This window comes from Ictidomys tridecemlineatus, chromosome 2 (assembly GCF_052094955.1).
Source record: "Ictidomys tridecemlineatus isolate mIctTri1 chromosome 2, mIctTri1.hap1, whole genome shotgun sequence".
Lineage (NCBI taxonomy): Eukaryota > Metazoa > Chordata > Mammalia > Rodentia > Sciuridae > Ictidomys > Ictidomys tridecemlineatus.
The window spans coordinates 52,610,005-52,637,333 of NC_135478.1; the positions used below are offsets into that span (position 1 = coordinate 52,610,005).

Consider the following 27,329-nt stretch of genomic DNA (forward strand, 5'->3'; position numbering starts at 1 on the left):
CAGTGTTCCATATGTAATTTCTCATTTTGTGTCAAGAAAATTAATCTGCAGTTTTCAATGGTAAGGTTTTCCAGAGTCTGAAACTTTCATTTGACTCTTAGCTGAAGAAATGAGACAGCCAAGCAAATTATTCCAGGTGATATGAAAAGAAAATAGGAATGAATTCAATGAAAGTAATCTAACAATAATTTTAAATTTCTGGCTCTTAATGTTCCTACTACAAAACCATTTGAGGCAATTAATTGTGAGGACACAATTTATCATTTTAAATGTTTAAAATGAGTTCTTACAAAATATTAAGTACCAACATTTCATTTGAATCTTTTTTGCAGAATTTAAGAAGAGTTCCGAGATGGGAAAGTGTTAGCCGTGAAAACTAAAATTTTTGCACAGATTCATCTCATTATTTGCATCTTGACACAATATAAGAAATCACATGTAGAACTATGTGCCAAAAAACAAAAATTGAAAAGACTAATAACAGCATCCTTAATTGAAAAATCTGAAATCCATAATGTCACAAGTAGAACCATGAGCCTTGTTTAAAATTACCTTCAGGATAGATATTATACACAGACACATTTCAATCCTAACAATAATTTTAAATTTATAGCTGTTAAACATCCTGGCTATTGTAAAGCCATTTGATTCCCATCTTTAAAATGCAAATTTTTACATATACACAGAAATCTATTCCAAAATCCTAAAGAATATGACACTATGTTAGTTCCACCCATTTTTGGATAAGGGAGACTCCACCTGTATTAGTTTGCACATCCCTTTAAAAAAAATTCTCCAAAGAAATCAGCTCAATTGGAATCCAGGTTATTATAGGCACTAACCATTTTAGAACTCAAAAGGAAACATCGGAAACTAAATCATGAAAATTACCTCTAAGGTGTATGATGGTAGTAATAAAGCACTTGAAGACTGTTCCCATACACTCATTAAGGTAGACCCATACAAAACAGATTGGTTCAATCAAACTACTGATTTTTTTTTTTTAATATGGGAGAGTGAACATAGGGGCGTTTAATCACTGAGCCTCAGCCCTTTTTCAATTTATTTTGAGGCAGGGTCTCGCTAAATTGCTGAGGCTGGCTTTGAACTCCTGACCCACTGGGATTACAGGTGTATGCCACCAAACCGGGCTGATTCTTAATAACGGCTTTAGAACAATGTCAGTTTAACAGAAATGTACCCAGAATTTAAGTTCTTCTAGAGTCACTTGAGTCTTATGGGCCGCTGTGGAATTATGGACAAAATGCACAATAGCAGTAACCTATGCAACAGTAAAACTCCACACAGTTCAATCATTACTACACACAGTCCCTGCCAGAAGCCTAAGGCTGACAGTAGAACTAAGACAAGGACACAATCAAGGTCATAGAAAGATGTGCTACTAGTGAAGCAAGAGAGCATTCTTCAGGGCATAAAAATGTGGTTAGTAATCTTATTGATATTGTTCCAAACTGCCTACTAGGTACTATTGGTTATACCCGTGAATGCAGACTAAATTGTTGCTTTTCTTTCAGCTTGTCACACAGTGTAATGCAAAATATGTGGAATGCTTTAGTGCTCAGAAAGAGTGTAACAAGGAAAAGAACAGAAACTCCTCCGTCGTACCATGTAAGATCTTAACAATCAGTTTGATTAGTTCAGTGTGTTGGTATCTTTTTAAATTGGGTTTCATATAATCTGTAAAGAGGCAAATGTTAAGTTGAACTGAGGCAAAGTGGAAGGGTGGCTTTGGTGCCAGCAGTCATCCATCTGATGTGAACTCTATCTTCTACTCACCGAGAAATGTTATCTCAGGACACAGTAGAGGACATTATGGGTGTGCGCTATAGACACAGGCATGGCTGCTCATTAGAGAGGTGAAGAAGGCCCCTGCTTTTATAAGCCTTTCATGAAAAAAAGAGCAAAGTATACTTTTAGGAATACCAAATCTCAAACCCTCTCGCATGTCTGTACTGAACAGTCTCTGAGAGATCTGCTATGAAGACCTCTTGCACAGTAAAAAAAAAAAATTGATTCCTAAAATGTTTATCCTGAGCATGTGCAGTAAAATTTCATTTTACATTGTTTTAGCTGATAACACATAGGTATAAGTCTTGGACAGGGAGCCAGAGGATAAGTAAATCTCAGAAAGAGCTGTTGGTTCCTATTTATAATATGGTGTTATTTTTTTCCATATGATAGCGGAGCGTGCTCGAGTGGGTCTTGCGCCATTGCCCGGAATGAAAGGCACAGATTACATTAACGCTTCTTACATTATGGTGAGTCAACATCCCATTAGACATAAAGTCCATTAAACTGAAAGGTGTTAAAAGAACAGATACCACCTATGCCACAGATTCTGGTTTTGAAATATTCTGTGTAATATCAGACAATGGGGACAACAAAAATAACTAAATGAAGCAAAATGCTTCTTAAGGAATTAATGTCACCCATCTAACCTTTGAATAAATGTTGAAATTACAGTTAAAACAGCAGGGGTAATTTGAAGTGAATTGCACTTGGAGAGAAAATTGTATCATGTTAGCCGAAGTACATCATTAGTGGGGTCAAAACAGTGCTGTTTTGTTTCAGGAGTATATTTTGTCATGTCATAAAGTTAGAAGCGAACCCTCATAACCACTGATTTTTCCCTCTTCCCAACTGAAGGGCTATTACAGGAGCAATGAATTTATTATAACCCAGCATCCTCTGCCGCATACTACGAAAGATTTCTGGCGAATGATTTGGGATCATAATGCGCAGATCATTGTCATGCTGCCAGACAACCAGAGCTTGGTGAGTACGGTACATCTGCTATATATTAATGAGCCCGGGAGGCTACGAACATACTTTGATACCTTGCCACAGGGCTGTACTGTCTGTAGGTGCTAGGGAGGAAACTTAGAGTTTCTGTGGGGGTTCACTTCACTTATTCCTGTGTGTTCTATTACTTCTCTAATGCTGATGACATTACCCTTCAGTTGTACTCTATGGGGCAGCATGGTGGAAAGTTTCAGAAAAAGGTGACTTTAGACGGCTGAGCTGGTGTACGTCATATTCCATGTATGCAATCTGTAATTATGCTTACTCTCGATATATTAACCCAGTGAAGCCTCATACCATCTTTAATGACATAAGTACAACTATTCTCGTCTAGTAGCTGAGAAAATAACTGACTTGTCCAAGAGCATGCACGAACAGTTGGAGCCAGGATTTGGATCTAAGTCATCTTGCCTTCAGAGTTCATGCTTTCAATTGATTATTTTTTTGCTCAGAAACAAATAAAAATCATATCAGAAGTACTACTAATGTATCAGGGTCCCCCCTACTCCATGGGTAAGTCAGACCCCCTGCAGGGAAGAGAGGCTTTGGGGGTCCCACTTAAGATCTTGACTAAGCTATAATTTCTTTCCCTACTTTAGTCATTCCCTATGGAAGCCTAAACTCTGTAAGAGATGGGTGAACAAATTTACAAAACAGATTTACACATTTCTGCTTAGATCTCCTACATACTTAACTTTCAGAATTATCTGGGTCTTAAAAGGTTACTATGTAAACCCACAAGATAAAAACAATGAGGCTCTGCCTCCATGAGTGTCAGATTAATGAGTTTTTAATCAAGAAAGAACAGCCTGTGATTGAACCCCTAGTCTCCATGACATGCGTTTGACTGTGTGCCCAGTCAGTAGGAACTTCTTCACTTTGTCGCATTTTGCTCCAGCTTCAGAATACCAAGGCTGCTTCTGTATGGTGGAATGGCAGCAAAGTTGAGAATCAAAAGCTGGAGTGTAAATTTTCAAATTAGCTGGCAACAAGGGTCTATTCAGTTTGGCATGTGGAAATTGGAGGCTTTTAGGGTTGTTAAAACAGTCATTTGTTGGATGAGTCAGTATTTTCTTATTGTCACTTAACAGAGGACAGGCACCATAAAGTATCTACCAGGAGCTCTTTTGTATGGACTGGACCCAATAAGGGGTACATGTTCTGTGGACAGCAAGGGTACAGGAACCACCATCGAACGCATCTATGTCTCCGGGAGGCTGGGCTAGAATAAGTGTCTGCTCTCAATTGTGAGATTAAGAGTTTCATCATTGCACAGTTTTTCTAAAAACGAGCTCTAGATGATTCTTATTATTGCTACTTGTCTCTACCAAAACTATTTAAGACAATAATCCTGTAAGTAGCCCAAAAGTCACTGGTTCCTAACTCAAAGCACTGTTATCAAGGCTTAGACATCTTTGAACTGTATTTGACAGCAAAATAATGACTCCAGAATGCCTGCTGAATTAAGAAGCAGCACTTGATTTCTTAGTCTTTCAGGATGAATAATTATTCCCTAGTTTGATTTCTCCATTCCAAAGTTTTCTTCTGCCTTTCCTTCACCATAGTTAAAATGTCTTTAATGTCCTTTAAACTAGTTAGGTAATTTACTATTCCTGTTTCTTTGAGGTATGTAGTTTTTTTTATTCCCACTTTTCAGACATGGAAATTAAGACTCAGAAAGACTAACTTATTTGGGATCACATCCGATCTTAGTCCTATGCTTAATCTGTGTACATTGTTTAAATTTAGATGCCCTGCTCATCATTACTTTATACCAGGAATATCTGTTTATGGGGCCATACTTCCATTTCCTTGGACAGAAAATATAAACCCACAACAGTTACAGACTTCTTTTGTATAGACTAAACCCAATTGCTAATCTGTTTCCCCTTATGCTGAGCTTTAAAAATAAAAATGTACTTGGCAATAAGCTACATTGAAACTTGAAAGGGTGATAAGTCTTATTGGACTGTTGGCTCATTTCTAATGCAACCATGTAGGATTAAACAAAGCCTTCTTTGTTTTGAACATTATTCAGAATTATTTTTGACTTCAATGAGAGTAGCTAGGCATTTTCAGGAATATGCCCATAAATATGTACATAGTACAGACAAACTGGAATTTGTCGAATTGTTACATAGGTTGGAGAAGATGATGTGTGCCTGTCTCCATTTTCTTAGGCAGCTAATGTAAAGTTGAAGGACTTTCTGTTTTATCCCCCTTGAAATGCTGCTGGAACTAGAGATCAGAATAGCTGTTATGGAAAACAACACAGAGAGGTTCTAGTAAGAAAGTGAAAACTACCACATCACCAAGAACCTACCCAAAGGAAATGACATCACCACCATCTAAAGATATCTGACCTTCCATATTCAAAATAGCCAAAACATAACGCTACCTGAAATGGTGTTTTCCAGCCCCCCAAAAAGACAGATCATGCAATCGCCACATTGAGCTTGGAGAACATTATGTTAAGTGAAAGAAGCCAGACACAGAAAAATATTGCACACTCTCTAAATGTTTGATTTTAAAAAAAAAATAGAGGTCAAAGGATACAAAGTAGCAGAAATGTGGAATAGATAAGTCTAGGAACTAAAATTGAACTCAATTTATGCTGTTGTCACAAAAAAAGGTGTTAATGTTTTTGACCATAGTAACCTTTTTACTGTGTGTATCCCATAACATGATGTTGCATTCTTTGTAGAATAAAATTTATTTTTAAAACATTCTTTATCATCTACCATATTGTCAAGATAATGCTTGTGAACATCCTTTACAAAATATTCAACTATAGATTTTTTTAATAACAATTCTTAGGAACTAACAGCATGACTTGGTACTTAACCAACTATAAACTAATAAAATTAACTGGCCTACATCCCCAATGGAGCCAGTGTTTGGGGATTGTTACAATGACATGTGAGAGGTGCTGGGAAATGTCTACTATAAAATACATTTTAAGAACCTACAATCACCACTGAACTCAGCATGACTAGGAAGGGATATAATTCTAACTGGAAAGGTATGGGAAATGGCAAACTTAAGAAATCATTTTGCAAGACAATTTAAAAAAACAAATGTTTGACAACACTGCAAGATGGGGGAAAAAAAAACGTTTTTCTTTGTTTCCAAAGGCAGAAGATGAGTTTGTGTATTGGCCAAGTCGAGAAGAATCCATGAACTGTGAGGCCTTTACTGTCACCCTTATCAGCAAAGACAGACTGTGCCTCTCTAATGAAGAACAAATTATCATTCATGATTTTATCCTTGAAGCTACACAGGTAACTGAAACCTCAGTTCCTCTGTAATAGGCATACCTTGGCCCTGGATCATTCTTTTAAGTAATAACAGAGTAATTTGCCATCCTCAAGACAGGCCCAGGCATTTGAGTAAGACAGTTTTATATATGTACATTTCCCTTTTTGATTCCTTCAAATACGTGCTTTTTCCAGTGGGCTAGGTGGAAAGTAACAGTGCACACTGCAAATCTCTGTTGACCTGATTATAAAAACAATTAGAGCTCAATATTTTCTTTGCCATCAGAAATGTAAGCCTTGCAATGTGTTACAGAGCCAATGATGGATTTTTTAGTAAACAACCTTTTTTAGTGTATAATAAGTACTTTCTTGTGAGAAGAATGGGAGGCTCTTACAGTAGCATTTTCAATAATGATCACTTAAACCCATTTTTCTTTAATTTTACAAATTAAAGAAAAATGGGTTTAAGTAAGAAATAAAGCCTCTTATAATTTACTGTCACTTGAACAATGATATTCTAGCATGATCTGTTCAATTTTTTTTTTTTTTTTTTTAACCAGCTACAGTTTGGTCAACCTGACATTGGTTCAGAGTAACATAGCTTTTCAGTGAGCAAGTTTCATTCAGTTGACTGATAGGAAACAATAGACAGGCTGTGACTCATGTCATATTGTTTACAGGATGACTATGTCCTAGAAGTGCGACACTTCCAGTGTCCCAAATGGCCCAACCCAGACGCCCCCATAAGCAGTACCTTTGAACTGATCAATGTCATCAAGGAAGAGGCCTTAACAAGGGATGGCCCCACCATTGTTCATGATGAGTATGTATCTGTTGTTTATTTTAAAATCCCAGACCCTGTTGAATTGCTATGTATGTTAAAAAGGAAAGCAGAATTTTTAAAAGCTACCCTCCCTCTGGGATTACTTTTAATGTGTACTTGCACAAAGTGTTATGGTTCTGTTTACATTTCAATAATCACATCATTATTTATTAGCTATTTACATTGGTTGAATAGTTGCATTTATTTTAAACTCCTTAGACTGAATTTCAGCAGACATTTGTCAGAGAAGGAGCCTTTTAAAAGTATGATTTAGTTATTTAATAGTGATAGAAGCTGAGGTAGAATGATCCTAAGTTCAAGGTTAGCCTGAGCAATTTAAAGAGACCCTGTCTCAAGATAAAATTTTAAAGTGCTGGACATGTGGCTTGGAGATAGAGTGCTTGACTAACATGAAGCCTCAGGTTCAATCCTCACCACAAAAATTAAAAATAGTGACTTCCAATTTATTAGCAAGATTAAAAAAGCATCCTAGTTGAAGTGTTAACTAAATAACACACTAAGATCCATCCCCGGAGATGTGATAACCACTATCAGTGTTTAAACGAGGCAGCTGCTTTGGATCTAAGAAGCTCTGTCCTGTAGTTTCAGCATGAAATTAGGGCTGCTTCTAGAGCCCCACCCATCTAGGTCACAATACATTTGAAAAGTCAATCTAAAGTCATTAATGCAGTTAATCTTATATATCATGATGGGGAAAGACAACCAGCAAAACACTAGACAGAACCATTTGATTCACTTGTCTGTTTAGCTTTTATGTCACCTCTGGAATTAATCACATGAAGCTTACTCTTAGCCCGAAACAAGCAAAGAGCTAATTAATTTCTCTATCATCTATGGGGAGATTCATTCATTCAACAGATATTACTCAAGAGCAAACTTAGAATTTTTCAACAGTTGCTAGCACTAGTGCAGTGTCCTAAAACACCAGATAACTTTCAGTTTCCACCTTATATACTTTGGAGGAATGTGCACGCCACCAGGAAGGGATGTTTATAGGTACCCAAACTCATCATCCCCACTCCTGTTCTCCATTCACTTAGCTGCACAAACCAGAAACCCATCAGAGCCCTCTTGGGAGTCTCCCTCGCCCCCACAAATTATCAATATACATTCTTTTAAGATTATTTTCAACATCTTTTGACAACCTAGTTTACGTATACTTTTCCATGTGCCATCCCAGTCTTCCACTGAAGACTTTCCTACAGACCACCTTTTATTTAACCAAGACTCACTTTTCGAAACCATCCCCACAGCTGGTAATGTCACATTCTCAGTCATAGGAATAACTCTGAGCACTATTTGTGTACATGGCCTGTTGCTCTAAAGGGCAAAACCCAATGCCTGGGACATAGTGGATGCTGGATAACTATTGTATGAATTCGTACTTCACATTAAGTTATGACTTAAACTCTTAAGAATACTTGCCCCTATGGGAATTATATCCACAGAGCCTTAAGTCATTTTTTCTGCAACCTATAAGATCAATTTACAGGATGTTTTTAAGCTCTGTCCAAAGTAAGAATGACCACTCTTGCCTTGCACGCATCCAAAGAATCGACCTTATTGTACATAAACATTACAGTACTGATTTGTTCTTCATAGACATAACACCTGTTCTCAAGTTATAGACCAGATGGAAGGCATTTTTCAGAGGATAAAATTCCTCACCAAAAGTCAACTTTTAGAGAACAAGTGAAGCTTAAAGGCAAATTGTTGTACTACTCAGCATCCTCTATTCACTATCATTCCTGTAAGTTTTTAAATAGCCTATGTAGATAGTTAATTGTAGATTAGACCACCAGCCATATCATCCCCTTTACTCACAGAATGAGAAATAGTTTCCTGTGTAAGTACTCGACATTGATTATTCACTCTGGAGGTACATCCATCTTCCTACTGGATGTCACAACAGTTCCCAAAGTGTGAGTTGAGGACCACTGGGGGAAGGGTGGTGGCTTCAGGCCTTTCCAGAAGACCCAGGCAGTCAAAACTCTTTTCCTATTAAGACACTGGCTGCCCTCACAGAGCTACTTGACATATGATAAGATCTTCATTCCATTCTCAGGATTAGCAGAATGTGTGCATGTTCTTGAATCTTAACATGTTTTCAACATAAATTTCTAGTAGAGTAAGCACTGACTTATCTAGCCCAGATAAGCAAAAGCTCAGTAAGTACCCTTTGGATTTGGTCCTGAAATCAAAGAGTATGTTTGAATACTGTTCTATTTTGTAAAAAATGCAGATTCCTCTCTGTACCCACTAGTGCAAGGATACACACAAATCACAGCACACTTATTTCCATAATCTCAAAATCATCTAAGAAATTTTATGATCTCCACCCCACGTAAACAGGTTAGAGTGAATTGCCTAGGAGCTGTGTAGACTTCTAGTGTCGGGCAGAACCAAGTCCATAATTAGTAGGTTCTAGCATAATATAGAGACCCCTTGCTAAAAAAATGAAGAATCTCCACATGGCAAATGCACAGCATTACACCAACTGCAGGACCAGGTCCATTGAGACAAAGGGCCCTACAGTTGCATAGGAGGCAAGCCAGGAAGCTAACCCTAGGCATATGCAAAGTCACACATTGAGTGAAATATGGCTCAACGAGGGAAAAGCACACTCCATCACAAAGATAAGGATTGTTATCCAACTTTTCTGACTGGCTCTAAAGAGCTAAAGGTGGGGGCCATTGAGTTTATTACACTAGAACAAGTGAAGTTCAAATACTATGCTAACATAAGGTCAACTCAATACAATTTGAAATCAGGAAAAAGAACATCATGACTAGTAAACAAAAAACAACAAATCAAAGTTCACGGAGTTAATTAAAATAACATGCTCAGGGATCTATAGGAAGGTTTCATGAAATAATTAAGAATATGTGTTATGAAGCAGGAAAAAACATTATTTGTAAAATTAAAACCTAAGAGATAGGCTCGTAGTGGAATATGCTGAGCTAAAAATCAAACCAGGATATGGAAGCTAAATACAGACATCCTAACATATGCCTGAGAGGTGATCTGCAGAGAGACAGGACAACAAAGAAGTAATGACTGAGGTTTTCTAGGCATTGAGATCTTCAACTGAAAGATCGGGATAGGATACTTTTCAAAATTAACCTTCTGAGAGACTTGAAAGCCACAGCTATTCTGATAGCATCAGAGAGAGGTCTGTACCCAGAAGAAATTGTAAGGAGAGACTTCACAGTCTTTTCAAACACTTTAAACAACAAAAGCAAAATTTGTAATTTCAGTTCATTCCTAAAAAATTGGATGCCATACATGGCCACACTTGTTGATTACAATGCATTAATATTATTAACCCACATTGAAATAAGATTCCCCAATCCTTATGCCTAGAAGCTGAAAGTCTTACACCTATAATTACTTATAAATAATTCATGGGTTAAAGAGGTAACCAAAATAGAAATTGCAAAATGCTTAAGACTACATGAGAAAGGGAGGATGAAACCAAAGCCTAAGTTTTTGAAATGCAAAGTACATTCTGGAGAAGGAAAAAAATATGTGGCCCAAGTTACATCTATTAAAGATAAACGGCTTTCAACTAAAGAAGCCCCAAAATACAAGGAAACAGACTTAAATTTTACTTGCTCCTCCTCTTTCATTACTAATAACAACTTTGGCAAATGTGGAGATAAATTAAGGTTTAAAAAATAAAACCACCATTTTCTGTAGTTACATTTGAGAACATTTGAGAATTGTTAATAGTTTTGTACTAAAATAATTATGAATAAAATACCTGGACTGTGTCAACATGGGAGGGGAGGAACCAGATGAAAGTGGAGCATCCCTAAGCCAGGTGCGACTGAATGATGGCTACATGAAGGCCACTGTACTGTTGTACATTTGTATATTTAAAAAATAGATATTTATTGACAACTGTGACTTTAAGCCTTGATGATATGCATATTAAGATAATGTTTGCTGAACACACAGTATTGCCCACCTCTGCTCTTAGCCATTGACACGCATCAGCTGAATTTTAAGCTCTATTTAACTATGAGAGCTTAACCAGCTCGTGTACCTGAACATGCCCTGCTTCTTCAGCCTCGGGTCAGGATAATAATAGTATCCACACCATAGTGTTATTGAGAGGAGTAATTTGGTACATGTAAAATACCTAGAGTACCACCTGACACATAAATGATTACAATTTGAAAAACAAAAAGTTGTTATCCAATGTTAGAACCCACAAAGTCCTAACTGAGGCTACATCTAAACAGTAACAGATAAGACTTTATGCAAACCTGATTTAAACAGACAAGGCTGGCACAAGGAAAAACAAAGGCTAATCTTACATATTTGATTATGGATATGAAACTTTAAATTGTCTAATAAAACCCAAATAGTCAGAGAATGGCATATTATAAAGATTTATTCTGATGATGTACTGCTGGTTAAATGTCACAAAAAATCTATTAGTAAATTCAGGACATTATGAAAGGGATTCCAAAAAGTCAATAGGAAGCATTCAATACTTTTGGCTAACTAAAAATGGTAAGTATTTATCAAAAAGCCTAGACCAGTTACTTTTATTTTGTAGTGAAAACTTAGGCTCTGTGACTGAATACAAGCTCAACTATAAACCAGGATGGAGTGGGGTGAAAGGCTGAAAATACCTGTAAGTGAATGTATAAGTGAACATCATATATGGGCTTGGGGCATAGCTAAAACACGTTTAGCATGCATAAGGCCCCAGGTTCAATCCCTAGCACCAAAAACAGAAAAAAATTTGTAAGATATTTAAAACACTAAAAACAATGTGAAAGAAATTATTATAGAAAGCGATCAGATATAAAAATTTAAGACCTACAGGAATTCAAACATGGACCAGCATAAAAAATAGAGAACAGAGTTCAGAAACAAGCTGCATAAGTGAGAATGTAATATCTGAGAAAAGATCAGAGTATTTAATAACAAATGTTGGAAAAGAAAATAACTAAAATCAGATCATCAAGACTGATGAATTAAGTAATTAAACAAAATAGGAAATACAGAATTTTTAAAAAATATTAGTTGTAGATAGCCACAACACCTTTTTCTTTGGCGGGGGGGGGGGGGGGGTGTGAGAGGGAGACTGTGGCAGTCAACCACAGAGCCAAGTCTTACCGAGTTGCTTAGTGCCTTGCTTTTCCTGAGACCAGCTTTGAACTCGCAATTTTCCTCCTGAGCCTCTGGGATTACAGGCATGTGCCAACATGCCTGGCTCACAATGCTTTTTTTTTTTTCCCCTGTGGTGCTTCCACATGCTAGGCAAGCACTCTACCACTAAGCTATTAATCCCAGTCCCAGGAGAATACCTTTAAAATACTGGTCCAGGGAAAGCATTAAAAATGTCAGAAGTTAAAAAATTGATAAACTTGATTGTATCAAAACTATATACTCCAATATAATAAAAAAGAGCACAATGGTAAGAGAATGGGGGAAAAATAGTGGCAACATATACTACAGACAATATAAAATGACTCCTATAAATACATTTTAAAAAAAAAACTAATAGAAAATTGTCCAAAGTATAGTAAGCCATTTCAGAAAAAGAAATACAGATGGTCAGTAAAAAACATTCAGCTCTCCTAGTAATCAAAATGTTCATTAAAAAAAAGTTAAGAGGGGCTGGGGTTTTGGCTCAATGGTAGAGGGCTCGCCTTGCACACGCAAGGCCCTGGGTTCGATACTCAGCATCACATATAAGGTTTTTTAAAAAAGGGGTGGGGGCGGTAGAGTGCTCGCCTAGCACGTGCAAGACCCTGGGTTTGATGCTCTGCACTACATTAAAAAAAAGTATTAAAAACAAAAAGATTAAGATACACTTTCTCACCTAAAAGACGGTCAAAAGGATGAGGAAGCAACAAGTATTCTCACCGTGGCAGTATCTTTTAAAACTAAAAAATGGGCAAGCCTTTGCTCTAGCTGTCCTACTCCTGGCATCTGCTCAAGTTCACAGACACAAGTTAAACATCCATCAGTAGGGAAGTGTGAGCTGGGCCAGCATGTATCGAAGCACCTAAATCTGGAAGGCTGTACCTAAGATTTTTGCCTCTGGGTGACGATTAAACTGGACTTCATTCTTATGACGTAAACATCATAATATTTTCATCTCATTTTAAGAATGATTTCAGAAACTCTAGTTAGTAGTTCTTCAGAGAACAGGAGCATGGGGCATCTAAACACTGATCTTCTGCTGTGAACAAGCAATACCACCTTGAACCGTTTGTCTTCTCATTACACACATGGAAACACTGTGCCATCACAGATTCCTAGGCTGATCTTTTTTGTGAATCAGAACCAAATTTATTTTTCTAAGGATCTTATGGAATCTCCTCTCATTTGGAATGTTCTTCTTCATTGTCCCAAATAATTTAGATGAAACTAATTTTGAAAATTCAGACTTTGAGCCATGTTCAGTCACATGTCACTTAATAATGGGGATCATTTGATTACATCTGAACTTTCACATTTTTTACATTTTATTACATCTGTCTGATGACGGGGTGGGGGAGGGAGAATATCCAAAAGCACTGTTAGGCGACTTGGTTGCTGTGGGAACATCACAGAGTGTACTCTCACACTCCTAAGTGATGAAGACGAGTATTTTTGTACCGTGCACAGTTGTCTGTGCTATACTTCTATATGTGATGGCAGCACAGTGGGTGTGTTTACACCAGTTTCAACACACACACACGCGGAACATGTTCCATGAAGATATTATTACAGTTATGACATCACTGGGCAAGAGGAATTTTATAGCTTCCTTATAATCTTAAAGACTGTCATTGGTGTTGTCTGTGGTTAACTGAAATGTCTTTATCCAGTACATGACTTATTTTTTATTCTTCACATCTATAAGTTCCATCTAACCATTTGAGATTGTTAAAAAGCAAAATTTTTTCCACAGCCCTTCACCACTTGCTAGTTATCCAATAGCCTAAACTTAAGGATCTCGTATTGTTTTTACTATTCATCAAATCTATAGCTCTCCCAAGTTACGTTTGAAACTCTTATTTCATATTAGATATCAAACTAAGCATCTGATGAAGCAGTTTGGGAAATTTCATATTCAAAAACATTATGTCACCTTTATGCAAGCTTCTAAATCCCCCTGTCCAGAGTTCACCCATTTTTGTCTTCTAGAATAGATGTGAATAACAGTCTAGTTCGTTTCTAAGAAAATACATGATGGTAATTTTGTTCCAGTAAATTCAGTCTCTTAGTAAATCTGAGTGTCTTTTTTCCCCCTTCCCCAGGTATGGAGCAGTTTCAGCAGGAATGTTATGTGCCCTTACTACCCTGTCCCAGCAACTGGAGAATGAAAATGCTGTGGATGTGTTTCAGGTTGCAAAAATGATCAATCTTATGAGACCTGGAGTATTCACAGACATTGTAAGTAGTTTGCATGTATGTAAAACATTTACAACATCAATTGAAACTCCAACTTATGCCTGTAGAGCAGGGGTTGTCAGCTAGGGGTGATTCAGCTCCCAAGGAACATCTGGCACTATCTGGAGACTGTTTTTGGCTGTTGCAGCTGTGGACAGAGAGGTGCTCTGGCATTGAGTGGGTAGAGGCCAGGGATGCTGCTAAATATACTCAAGTGCCCAAGAAAACAAAGGAAGAATTATCTAGCCCAAAATGTTCATTAATGCTGCCATTGAGACCCTGCTTTAGAGTACAGAACGCTTTGTTGTAAGATGTAGATATTCCACTATTCTTGTGAACTACCAGACTAATAGAGATCAAGAGGAGATGATATAGATCTTAATTTTATGTAAGACTCAAGTGCTCTTTAGGTTTGGGGGGTAGTACTAAGCTATATCCCAGCCTTTCTGGTTTTTTGTTTATGAAAGAGGGTCTTTTTAACAAGGCTCAAGGCCTTGAACCGAGATCCTCCTGCCTTGTCCTCTCAAGTAGCTGGGATTACAGGCAGGTGCCACCATGCCCAGCCTCAAGTCAGTTTCTTTTTCTTAGATAGCATTTTGCTATTCCTATGCCTTTTTAGTATATTTTTCACAATTACATTTTTCATTGGTATTTTCATCTTAGGTGAAATGTCTAAGCTCTTTTGGCTCACAATGTCTTCCTCTTACTTTTCAGGAACAATACCAGTTTGTCTATAAGGCAATGCTCAGCTTGGTCAGCACTAAAGAAAATGGAAATGGTCCCATGACAGTGGACAGAAATGGTGCTGTTCTTATTGCAGATGAATCGGACCCTGCCGAGAGCATGGAGTCTCTGGTGTGACTGGAATCCTGAGAGGGCACTTAATTTGTAAACTTCTGAAGACAGAGAACTTTTTTGAGGCCTTTTTTGCCAGACTCTAGGTTATACAATAACCCAGTTACTTTTTTACACTGATAAAAGTTTTGATATTTATTTTTTGCCATTTTATGTCTTAATGGTATCCTACTGAGCATTTGCACCTCTGTTCATTTCACACAGTGAAACGCAATTTTACCTAGTTTGCACTATATGATCAGTGTTACTGCCTATAATCTAATATTAAAGCAAACCCTGATGTGACATTCCATGACAACATGCAAGTTTTTAGTTCAGTACAATGAAGGTCTTTGTTGTGACAGTGAATCTTGATTTTGTCATTGTTGCTAACGCAGTCATTCTACTAGCAGGCAATGCTGTGCTTCTCCCGGTCCTCCCCTCCTGTTCTTCAGGCACTGTTCAATGCTGAATGCCTTCTGTATTTTAGTGGAGTGGATGAACATTGTTTTCTTTTCTAGAACTTCAGGCTATTGGGAGCTACTAAGAAGGTCTGTCAACATTATGGCCTTGAAATTGTTCCATTTTTAATGGTTAAGAGAGCCATTAAGAAATGAGAAGGCTTAAGAGTTGCCTCTTGTGAACATCTCTTATTAGTTTTAAAGTTATATTCACAGCTTACAAAAATGTGTCAAAATAAAGGATAACTCTGTATTACAGCTTTCCTAGTAGCTATGTGGACAGTGTGTGTTCTTTCCTTTTTGACTCTTGGAAATAGCTACACCCTAAAATCTGGGCCCGTCTTTTACTGTATCGAGATGGCAATGTTCTCCACAACTCAGTTATGAGAACCTTAAGTTAATCCCTACTAATGTAATGCTTCTTGGTTTATAATACCATACCTCACAATAGGTAGGAGAATGAGAATTAGTGCAAGTATGTGATTTTTGAAACTAGTTCTCTAAAAATCCCCCCTACTCATATAGCAATGTAATAAGAACTACCTATACAGTTAACATTCTTTCCTTTTTTTGCCAAATATTTCACAATAAATCCCTTAAGTACATACATTCTTCTATGGAAGGTTAAGTTGAAAATACTGTATTAGCCAGTGTCTTGGGGACTATTTAAATTTCCACACCTAGATAAATCTTATTGGGAACAAGACAATTAGAATCTTGAACAAAAGGTGATGTCTACATTTCCAAGTCATTTTAAAAGAAAGAGACCGCTTTGAATGCTTTTGTGTGGTTTAGTCTCAAGAACACACACATACTTCAGTAAAAGATGCTGATAAACCATTAGAGAGCCCAAGGAAGTTATTTGTCCACACTACATAACGGGAAATTTAGTCAGAAAAATAAGCTACTTGTTGAAATCTTTTCTTCCATTGCATGTTTGCTTTTGAGCATCAGCTTCTATCAAACTTGAAATCATCATCAGAACCGGGCCTATTAAAAACAGCTTGGCTTATTTTTAGTGCCAATAAACTTGGACAGAAAGACCACAATGACTGCTATCATATTTTTCAGGGTGGGCATTAAAACATAGATGTTTAGCACTGAGGTTCTACTCACCTTGAGTTGGCCTACATGGAGTTTGTCATAGTTGCTAAGAAGAGAGGGTCTCGGAGCCAAGTCCAAGGGTTTCAATGCATAGGCCAGGACAACAGTTTTCATGAACTACCTAATTATCAGGGTTAATCTAAACTTCTCATCACATAGATTCAACCACAAAGAGTAGTCTACTTTTGAAGAACTATATAGGCTATCTTGAGTAAAAGTGTTCCAGTGAACAAAGTTTGCTAAATAGTGTGTGCTAGAAGACATAGGCACTTTCACAGCCCTCTGCTCCCACCAGAGGTGACTCTACCTGACACAAGGAACACTTGAACATTGGTACCCTACAACTCCCTGGAGGCTGAAGGGACATAGGAGAGGAAAAGTTTCAGATCATGGCAAGAACTAGAGATTTTTAGTGGGGTATTTTAGTTGTGCAGGGCATTGATATGAGCTAATGTTTTTCAGTAGATAGTGCAGTGGTTTTGACATTCAGAAATAACATTTGAATTGGTGTCTCAGTAATTTTTCTTAATAAACACTGGTTAGGAGGCAAATAGCAAGTATTCCCTTCTGTGCTATTTATAAAGAGCTCAGTGCATTGAAATGCATACCCCCCAACATAGTTCTGTGACTCTTACATGCACATCAGATTAATGATAAAACAGCTAGTGAACAGGACAGAAACATGATAAAAATGGTTTAGAAGTTCTCTGGGCAACCTGTCTCTACAGCAGACATGAACCAAAGTCTGTAGACCTGAACTCACTGAACTGTGAGCAACACCTATTTGCCCATCTTGCCAAAGTGGTCCAGACCCACTACACGGAGTCCAGTTATCTTTAGTCCCTCACCCTTCACCAGAGTGTATCCTCAACTGTTAGTCATTCCTCACTGGCAAAAAAATAAACTTAGATCTTTTCTGGAGGCACAGAGTTCCAAAGACAGTGTCTGAACACATTGCTTAAGGACATAACAAAGTTTTTACCACTTGTCTCAAGGGGAAAGGAAATAGTTCTTGGAAGTCAGTGTGTGCTATTGAAAGTAAGCTGTGTGTTTGAATTCAGCACCAGGTAAACAGAATGCACACATCCTATAAAAAAACTGAATGACTATAGTCAGACCAGCTGTGCTGGACATCCAAGACATCTCATTGCCACCAGGAGACCATTCTTGTACCTGACAGCCACAATACCAATCTTTTACACTAAAAAAAAAAAAAAAAAAAAAAAAAAGAATGTCTGAATTTCAAAACAATTTGAGAGTAGCTCACTGGTTTTCCTAATTTTTTATGGCTTGGAGTCCATTTCAAATAAGAGTCCAGCAAGGGCAGAGAAGGGTTATGATGTTCAAGGTCTAGCTGCTTGAGTGTTTAGCCCAGAGTGACACTGAAATCCATAAATAACTTTAATTATTATTTTTAATGACAGCACAACTGCCTTGTTACCACTTTTTCCTTAAATGCATATATACTATATTTAAAATTAAAATATAGATACCAATTTACCAAAGATACATATTACTAATTCTAAGCAAAAAAAAGGGGGGGGGGACCCAATCTCATCCTAATTTAAGAGAAAATAATCAAAATGTAGTTGTCTTAAGGATTTAGCAGTTATACTGGAAAATGCATTTTCAACTCCTATGTTCCAAAATTTCTGTTCATGTGGTGCCAGTGAATTTTTATATGAAGGGGAAAAAAATGCCTGCTTTTTTTTTTCCCCCAGCAGCTGTAATTTCACTTTACCCTTTGCGCTTTCTCCCTTAGTTGCCATTTAACATACAATATTGGCTTTCCTTATCTCTAGAAAGAAGGCATGCTAAAAATAGAAAGGAATTGTAATAATGGTATTTGGCCTCTACTTTTTGTCTTAGCTGTTAAACTGTTTTTAGTATTTTTGTTAAAAATTTGCAAAAGGAAGCATTTTCTACAGAGGATAATTAATTTCAAGAAAAATATCTTGAGTTTTAAGAAATAAACATCTCCAAAAAAGGAGACAGTCAATTTTATAAAATGTCGCAACTCTCCAACATTTGGGGTAGTGACTCCTTTTTTTTGTTAGAATATTTGAAACTAGCAAGCAGCCATTGTTTCTAAAGAATCCACCCTTCATGTCGAACCGTGTTTCTTTCACTTCATTTTGAAATAGCTAAAACCATTAAAACTGTAAATATTTTGTTGCTTGGGTAAGCATCTTCTGGAAACTTTGTATCTATGGTATATAATCATAGAATTTTATATTTTCATATAAAGCTAATTTTTTTCTAGTTTCAACTCCGTCGTAGTTTTTCTTTCTTTCTTTTTCTTTCTGTGGTGGATATGTGAATTCAACTTTCTGTGTATTGAAGTAGCAAGAACCATCTCTGCATTCCAAAAGAATCCAACGTGTTATTTCTTTGAGGCAGTGATTGTGAAAGTTGGGCTTTCTTTTTAATTCCATTGAACATTTGTGCAATAGGAATTAGACATAATTAGTCACTGAATACATTCGTTGCATTGACCCATTTGGAAAAGTGATTTTTTTTTAATTTGTTCTGGGGGGAGGGGTTTTGTAACCTGAAATTTTTCTCTTTTTTCTTCTGTTTAAAACTATATCAAATCATTCTATTATAGTGTTATTTAATATGTAAATTGTATTGCTATACATAAAATAAAGTATGGTTTTTGATGTATTCATTAGTGCTGAGCATTTCTGTGAGAATGTCTACTCTCGATAAAATCAGCTTTCTAGATTTCCTTAACAGCACATTAATACCCAGTAACCCTCTGTCTTATTTTTCATGGCAATGAAGTGAACATTAGTAGTCATTGTTACACAGGCAGCAAACCAAAGGAAGTGGCTTTGCCGAGGTGATTTATCCATTTTCTTCCTCCTTTAAAAAGTAAACAAATGTGCTGGACATGGTAGTGCATGCCTGTAATTCAGTGACCTGGGAGGCTGGAATGGCAGGATCACAAATTCAAGCCCAGCCTGGGCAATTTAGCAAGACCCTGTCTCAAAATAAAAAGGGCTGGAATTCTGACATTTCCAAACAGGTATACACAAGTCCTATGGGCTACCATTCTATCTTCTAGTGATTCCACATCCAGTGCTCAACTCTTTCTAATAAGGACCTACTTTTTCTTTCCATATAAGAGCTGGTATTTAATTCTCCCCAAGTTATTGAGAATTTAAAAAAACAGTATATTAATCCCATCTAGGAATATATGGAAGAACAATTCCCCAAAACAGAAAGCATCTCTCAGGTGACACGACCCTAGTCTCCCTCACACTATACCCATAACGACTCTAACACTGTTATCAGAGCATATATATACCAACGGTCACAAATTGGATAGTCTGTAGATCCTGGTTGTTCTATGAATCACACTTGATTTTGCCCTGTGGTTTTCTTTTAAATTCATATTAGTTGCTAACATTTAAAAAATGAAAACCTTTACATTCAAATTCCAAGCTCCTTTCAAACAGTTCTCCCTTTGCGGTTGGGTAGGGACTCTCCAGATCACATCTCTCCCTGTCACCTTATGTCTGGCCATCATCCATCACAAAATCTGATTGTAATTTGCCAATAGCCAACTCGTGGTTCCCATCTTCTAAGTTCTTTTATTTGATATTCCCAACATAGGTAGGTGAAAATATGAAAAAAGGGATCATCTTCCATCTCTGGCCAGTAAACTGACCACCAAGGGCAGCAGAAGTGTTTATACTGGTCTTGCATCATTAAAGTCCCAATAGTCAGAGCAAAGCAAAGGGTTTCCTACGTTCCTAACTCACTGAATCCACCCAAAATGATGTCATTTAACAGCAGTTACAACTGTTCAAAATTAAATCCCTTTTCTAATTACATCGTTTTTACTATACTGCATGTAACCCTAGATGAGGAAGCTCCACTTCCACTACTAAGAACAGGCAAAGAAATAAGAGTGCAAAAGCACTGCCCCAAAACTCCAGTTTTTAAACAGCTAGTTGTGGAACTTAGGAAACGTCCTAGGATTTAGGAATAAGTCAGTGATGATCATGCCTGGATTCAGAGACTGGCTTCATATTTTCACCTACCTATGCTGGGAATATCAAATAAAAGAACTTAGAAGATGGGAACCACGAGTTGGCTATTGGCAAATTACAATCAGATTTTGTGATTATGAAGTGAAATTTGGCAAGGAAGATCGCAAGAGCTGCAGTTCATCTGATTCTAACAATTATCTTGCTCAAAAATTGTAAAAGAAGAAATTAACATAACTTATGTGTTGTAATTTGAAATCATTTGACTTGTTGCTGCTACAGGCCTATACACTAACTATTTTCCCTTCCCCACATCCTACATCATCTGCAAGGTGTAAAGCCAGGTTTTGTGGTAATATCCAACAGACCTTGCAAAACTTTAGAACATTCTAAAACAGACATCTTTAACATGATGTTAGAATCCATTCCACGAACATCCCATAAGTCATCCCATAACTATACTACTCAATTTACATTCTTGTTTGCGGATATCTTTCAAGTCAGACAAGGCAAAAATAATTTAGTCTTAAAATGTGTTTTCAATTTATTCAGAAATATTTATTTGGCTCTAGGTTTTTAGAGAAAAAGTGAAAAAAAAAAAAAGTACATCACACTTTGTACCAGCATGAGCAAACAAGTAAAACTAGTAACTACAGACATTCCTATTATATACTGTGATCATGAAATTCTATTCATTCTATATTAAACTAGGTATTTGAACTTAGAAAGCACCTGTCCATAGGGGGAAAATGGCTCAAAAGTAAGAATCATGGGATCAAAACAGCCAAGGTTCCAGTTAATTCTGCCACTTACTGACAGTAACTTGGTCATGTTACTTCACCTACGTGCCATTTTCCTCTTCTGTGAAATATAGAAACTCAAACTGTTAAGTAAAGGATACGTGCAAAGACCCTGAGACAGCAAGTACTCAATATTAGTCATTAGTATCTTATAATCCCGTTTTACTTAATTGCTTAGCAGACCCAACATCAATCATGAAACAAAAAGTCAACTAGTGGCTGGCCCATTTAAATAGTAATATTGTCCTTGGCACACACCTGTAATCCAGAACTCAGAAGCCTGAGGCAAGAGGATTGCAAGTTCAAGATCAGCCTCAGCAACTTAGCAAGACCATGTCTAAAAATAAAAAATTAAAAAGAATTGGGTTCTTTATTATTATTTATAGTTTACTGAAAAGCACCCCTGGGTTTAATCCTCAGTACCATAAGTAAATAAGAAATAAGTCTAACACTAAGAAATTTCCACAGTGAAGTGCTCACCAAATGACATCATATCCAAGGGAGGTAGATGGAGATAAAGGTGGACAGTGGAAATAACTCCTATATCCTAGTATTCAGAAACAAAAGTGAGGGCAGAAACAGGAAATGGACAAAAATGCATGATACTTTAAAGCCCATTTCTCTTATTAAAGTTTCAATTTTGGTACATTCCAAGGTTTATTGTCGTCGTTTTTTGTTTTTGTCTGTCTATAGTACTGCAGATTGAACCCAGGGAGTGCTCTACCACTGTGCTACATCCCCAGCCCTCTTCTTTTTTGAGACAGGGTCTCACTAAGTTGCCTAGGCTGACTTCAAACTTGGAATCTTTCTGACTCACCCTCCAGAGCAGCTGAGATTATAGGTTCGCCACTGTGCCTGGCTCCAAGAAGGAAAAGCTCCCTAATTTCAGAAAAGAGAAATAGGAGGCTACGTGATTCTTGCAAATGTTAAGCCCCAACTGCAGAATGTTGCACAGTAATATGAAAAAGGTGTATGCTGTTTCTATCACTAGCAGCAGAGCTCTTTCTGTACCCTCAGGATCCTATAAATCAACATAAACAGTGAGATTGTCTATATGCTCAGTTGATTTGTTTTAATCTTCCACATCTCTCAGTACTTTCTACAGATCACTCTCATTATCATCACCTTCATCATCCCTCATCCTGGATGCATGGCCTGGTAAGCCACTCACTATTATATTATGATGAACTAGCTGTAAATGAGGGCCAACTCCTGTTTTAGGAACATATTTTTAAAGCCAATAAAGTCTATCTTTTTAGAATACCTCACCAGACAAATGAGATCATCTGTTCCTATGCCAAAACTTTAATGACTCAAAGAAGAATAATGAGATATAACCAAAGTTGTGATTATTTTTCTTATAATTCCTGGTGTTTTAACAATAAATATCAAAATATATTCCAACACTTAACATTTTCATGACTCTTGAATCCTGACAATGTTTTACAGTGACTGTTTAAAAGCTAACACAGGATGGGGTGTTGTAATAGGATTATAGGGTATGAACATCATTTTTTCATGGAAAGACCACGATCACATGAACTTAAACAGAAAATGATCAATGATATTTATCAATATACCTTTTGTTGGACAAAATTCTCATATTGCCTAAGAATATGTGAACTGAACTTTGCAATAGGACATTCCAGTAGACTACCCAGGGTTCTTCATTTTTTAAGCTTTTCCTGGGCCAACTCAAAAACCCTCTCCTAGACAGCATTTTCTACTTTTCCTCTTTTGTTTTTCTCACTTCTTAAATGCCTTATGTGGGTGCGTGCATGTGTGCACCCAGGCTGTATAGTTCCAAACCCATCCTTTGGTTTTACAAAATTATCCCAGGCTTTTTTTAAAAAAACTATAAAGGAGTTCCTGCCTATTCTCAGAAGTATGTGGGCCTAAATATTCCCTCAAATTCTGAAAAGGACTAAGGAAAAGCAGGTGACCCCACTCCATCTCCCTCAAGAGCTCCCTTTTTACCCACTGTTCTGAAAATGTTCTGGGTTAGACTCACAGGAAACCATGTCTCTCAAGACCATGTCACTGGAGTGGGTAGACTACAGATTCAGCTGGCAATTGCTCTAGTCTCTTATTAAACATCCCTTACCATATTCTTCTGCTTATAAAACATGAACCCAAATGGATGGTACAGTACTATATACTGCAAAAAATACTCCAAAGAAAAATATGGACAGTTTCTATAATATATTATGGCACCACCATTGACAACTGGGTAAGAAGTTTACCTAAAGAAGTTTCAATAAAAAACTTAGTTGGCTTTTGCCTGAAGATAGCCCTAAGATCTCATCAACCTCCCTGCATCTATAATCCACATCTGCCTCCCCCTTGTCACAGTGGAAGAAGGATCCCTGTGACTTCGGAAACTCTTCCATCTTCCATCTTCCACCACTCATAGGTGGCCCATTCTTTCGTGTCCTCTCAAGAATGTCATTTGTTTAACGTCCTTTTCTCTTACTTGAGCCTTCCCTCACTTGAGCCTTCCCTCACTTGAATCAGATATATCCTTCTCTACAAATATACTCTGATTATTACTAACTTACAATACTTTCTCTTGATGCCGAGAATCCTCTGACTAATCTTATTCTAACTATTCCCCCTCATGGTAAAACTTCTTAGAAAGGGCTGGGGGTGTCTCTCCATGGCAAAGCACATGCTGAGCATGCACAAGGCCTAGATTCAATCTTCAGGGCAGCAGCAAAAATAATGACAAAACACAGCTTCTTGTAAGAGTTATCTACAGTCATAAGATCCATTCCTTTCTTCCACTCTCTCAATCTTTCACATCATCCCACAGTCTTCTTGACTCTTAACTCCACTAGTTTGTCAGCAAAACAGCATTTTCTTTTATTTTTTTTCCCAGTATTGAGATGAACCCAAGGCCTTACTCATGCTAGGCAAGCACTCTACCACTGAGCTATATCCCCAATCCTTTTTATTTTATTCTGAAACAGCATCTTGTGAATTTGCCCAAGCTGGCCTTGAACTTGCAATATTCCTGCCTCTGCCTCCCAAGTAGCTGCACCTGCAGTCATGCATCACTGCTCAGCATACCACCTTCCTCTCCAAACATTCAACAAACATTTACCAACTATTATGGTAAGAGCTGGTACAGGAGGCATTCCAGGTGCTAGGGATAAATTAGTCCACAAAGTAAAATCCTTGACTTCATGGAACTTAGAGCTGTTAGGTAGATAACAAACACAAAGTAAATATTTAGCAGGATGACAGTTAGTCATGAGGGATGATAAAGTGATCAGACCTATCTACAAAGATAAATGAAGTTTGGTAGTTGATTTCTGTGCTTTTCTTGGAATGCTTCTTTAGCTCATTGGTAAGGAACATTCTGAGAATCATCTGGGGTCTAACAAGTCCAGCTCCCTTAATTAAGTATTTCTGCTGAGAAAAAATTGCTCAGGCTTTGAAGAGATTTCTCTGTACCTCAGCATCTGCTATTTCTCAAGTCTTCATTATCAGATTCATCTCATATCTTTAACATGTGAGCACTGGCATGCCTCACATTCCCATTAAAGTAGTCCGCCCCTACTTATTTTTTAAAGCTTCACTTTCCCAGAATTCCTTCTTTTTTCTTCTTCTTCTTTTTTTTTTTTTAAGTTGCCAATGGACCTTTTTTTTTTTTTAAATGAAATCCCTAATTTTTTTAGTTGTAGGTGGACACAACACTTTTGTTTATGTACTTTTTTTTAATGTGGTGCTGAGGATTGAACCCAGTGCCTCATACATGCCAGGCAAACTCTCTGCCAGTAAGCCACTACCCCAGCCCCAAAGTAACCCCTTTTTATTTTTGTATATTGATAGTCTCCCTATGAGATGGATTTCATTCCATCCAATCTCATGGAATTACATACAAGATATATGTCAATAACTCACAAAGTCTACATCTAGCCCTAGTCTATACCATGAATTTCAGATTCACATCTAAATGAATATTTTTTTAATTTTAATTTCAAGTCATAGTTTTTAGTAAGCATCCCAAACTTAACATGACAAAAGTACAACTCAAATTTTTCTAACCTTTTCCTTCTCCAGTCTCCTAACACCTAAAAAAATAGCAATAGCATCTATTCAAGTAATCAAATTAAAAACTTAGTAATCATCCTTATTTCTCTTAATTTTCTGCAATTTTTAAATTTTTATTTTTATTTAGGAGATGTACATCTCACTATTTTGCCCAGGCTAGCCTTGAACCCATGGGCTCAAGTGATCCTCCCATCTCAGCTTCCCAAGTAGCTTGGAATACAGGCATCCAACACTGCACCTGGCTCCTGCCACATGAGAAGAAACAATGTTTGAATGTAGGCAAAATAGTTGAACCGGTTCATCAAAGATAAAAAGAGTAACAGGTAAGAACATTAAAAAACTCAAAAACCTTTGTCAGGTAAATGCAAAAATAATATCACAATGTCAACTTATTAGAATCAGTGAACTTGAACGCAGGTTAATATATATAAATCAAAATGAAATTTAAATAGGAAAAGAATAACCAGAAAAGCAGTATAGAGAATCCAAGTGATGTGGAACAGTATCTAGTGACATAGAGACATATAATTGGGATCCCAGAAGGAGAGGGGGGGAAAAAAATCAAGAAGCAGAATATCTGTGGACATAATATCTACATTTTCCAAAACTAGTGGCACCAAATCACAGATCAAAGGAGGTTAGAAAACACAAATCAGGGAGCCCAAAGATATCAATGGCTTCCGGCAGGATTGCAATGAGGGCTGCCACCACTGGCTGGGTAAATGAAGCCCCCCAAATTCTGGACAACATAGGAAACTGGCTCCAGGACATCTAATGCTTTGCCATGACAGGAATGATTTCCAGAGGAACTTGATCCTCAATTTGGGACTTTGCTGTGGGAATGCAGTTGGCCAGGAATTTTAGTGACATGGACCTAATGGCACCTCAGCTAGGGGTGTAGCCAAGTAGAATAATGGGACTCCTGTGCTGTCCTTAAATCTTCCAAAAACAGAGCCCTACAATCTGACCACCGTGAGATATGCCCCAGCAGTAGCTGATATGGACTGTCACTGCCAATGGCAGCACAAGATATGCCCCCTTCCCTTTCCCCACCTCAGCTCCAGTCTCTGGTCAGAGGCCTGGTTCAGCTCAAGTGCTGCCTCTGTTCTGTAAAGTTCTGTACACAGTTCTTAAGATTCGGCAGGGGTGATCATTATCCCTGTGGTAATAAACAATAAGTGATAAGTATTTGAAATAAAGACTTCACACAAAAAAAAAAATGCAAGAAAGAAAACACAAAGCAAGCTAGGCCTAGCAGACACACTGCTGAAAATCAAACACAAAGAAAAATTCTTGAGGACCACTGTAGGGATTCATAAAAACATCACCTAGGGGCTGGGGATGTGGCTCAAGTGGTAGCATGCCCACCTGTCATGCGCGAGGCACTGGGTTCGATCCACAACACAACATAAAAATAAAATAAAGATATTGTGTCCACCTAAAACTAAAAAATAAATATTTTTTTTAAAAAATCACCTAAAAGGAAAGAAAAACCACATCAGATTTAGTATCATGACCAAATAAACCAGAGAAAAACAGAGTAACATATTTAAAGTGTTGAAAGAAAACTTGTCAACCCAGAATTCTACATCTAGTAAATAGGAAGTCACTCTTTGAAAATGATATAAATATGTGACTGGACAAAAATATTTTCTACTATAAGCTATACCCTTACAGACTGCTTCTATTTTCCAAATGAAAGTCAACATTTGGTACGTATGGCTCCCAGGTGATGTGATACGCTACATGTA

At 37.3% G+C, this 27,329-nt stretch overlaps 1 protein-coding gene and 1 pseudogene across 4 annotated transcripts in view; both read left to right on the forward strand.

Annotated features, from left to right (window-relative positions):
- The window catches only part of Ptprg (protein tyrosine phosphatase receptor type G), a 707,393-nt gene extending 688,002 nt beyond the window's left edge, over positions 1-19,391 (forward strand). For all 4 annotated transcript variants that reach the window (XM_078038562.1, XM_078038563.1, XM_078038564.1 and 1 more), the window contains 7 exons: positions 1,536-1,629; positions 2,203-2,279; positions 2,668-2,796; positions 5,958-6,104; positions 6,761-6,903; positions 14,193-14,328; positions 15,040-19,391. In XM_078038562.1, the coding sequence (XP_077894688.1) occupies positions 1,536-1,629; positions 2,203-2,279; positions 2,668-2,796; positions 5,958-6,104; positions 6,761-6,903; positions 14,193-14,328; positions 15,040-15,186 (873 nt within the window). In that variant the 3' untranslated portion in view covers positions 15,187-19,391. The remainder of the gene's footprint in view (positions 1-1,535; positions 1,630-2,202; positions 2,280-2,667; positions 2,797-5,957; positions 6,105-6,760; positions 6,904-14,192; positions 14,329-15,039) is intronic.
- A 6,760-nt stretch (positions 19,392-26,151) lies between these two features.
- LOC101962423 (mitochondrial import receptor subunit TOM6 homolog pseudogene) lies at positions 26,152-26,479 on the forward strand (annotated as a pseudogene).
- The last annotated feature ends 850 nt before the right edge of the window (positions 26,480-27,329 follow it).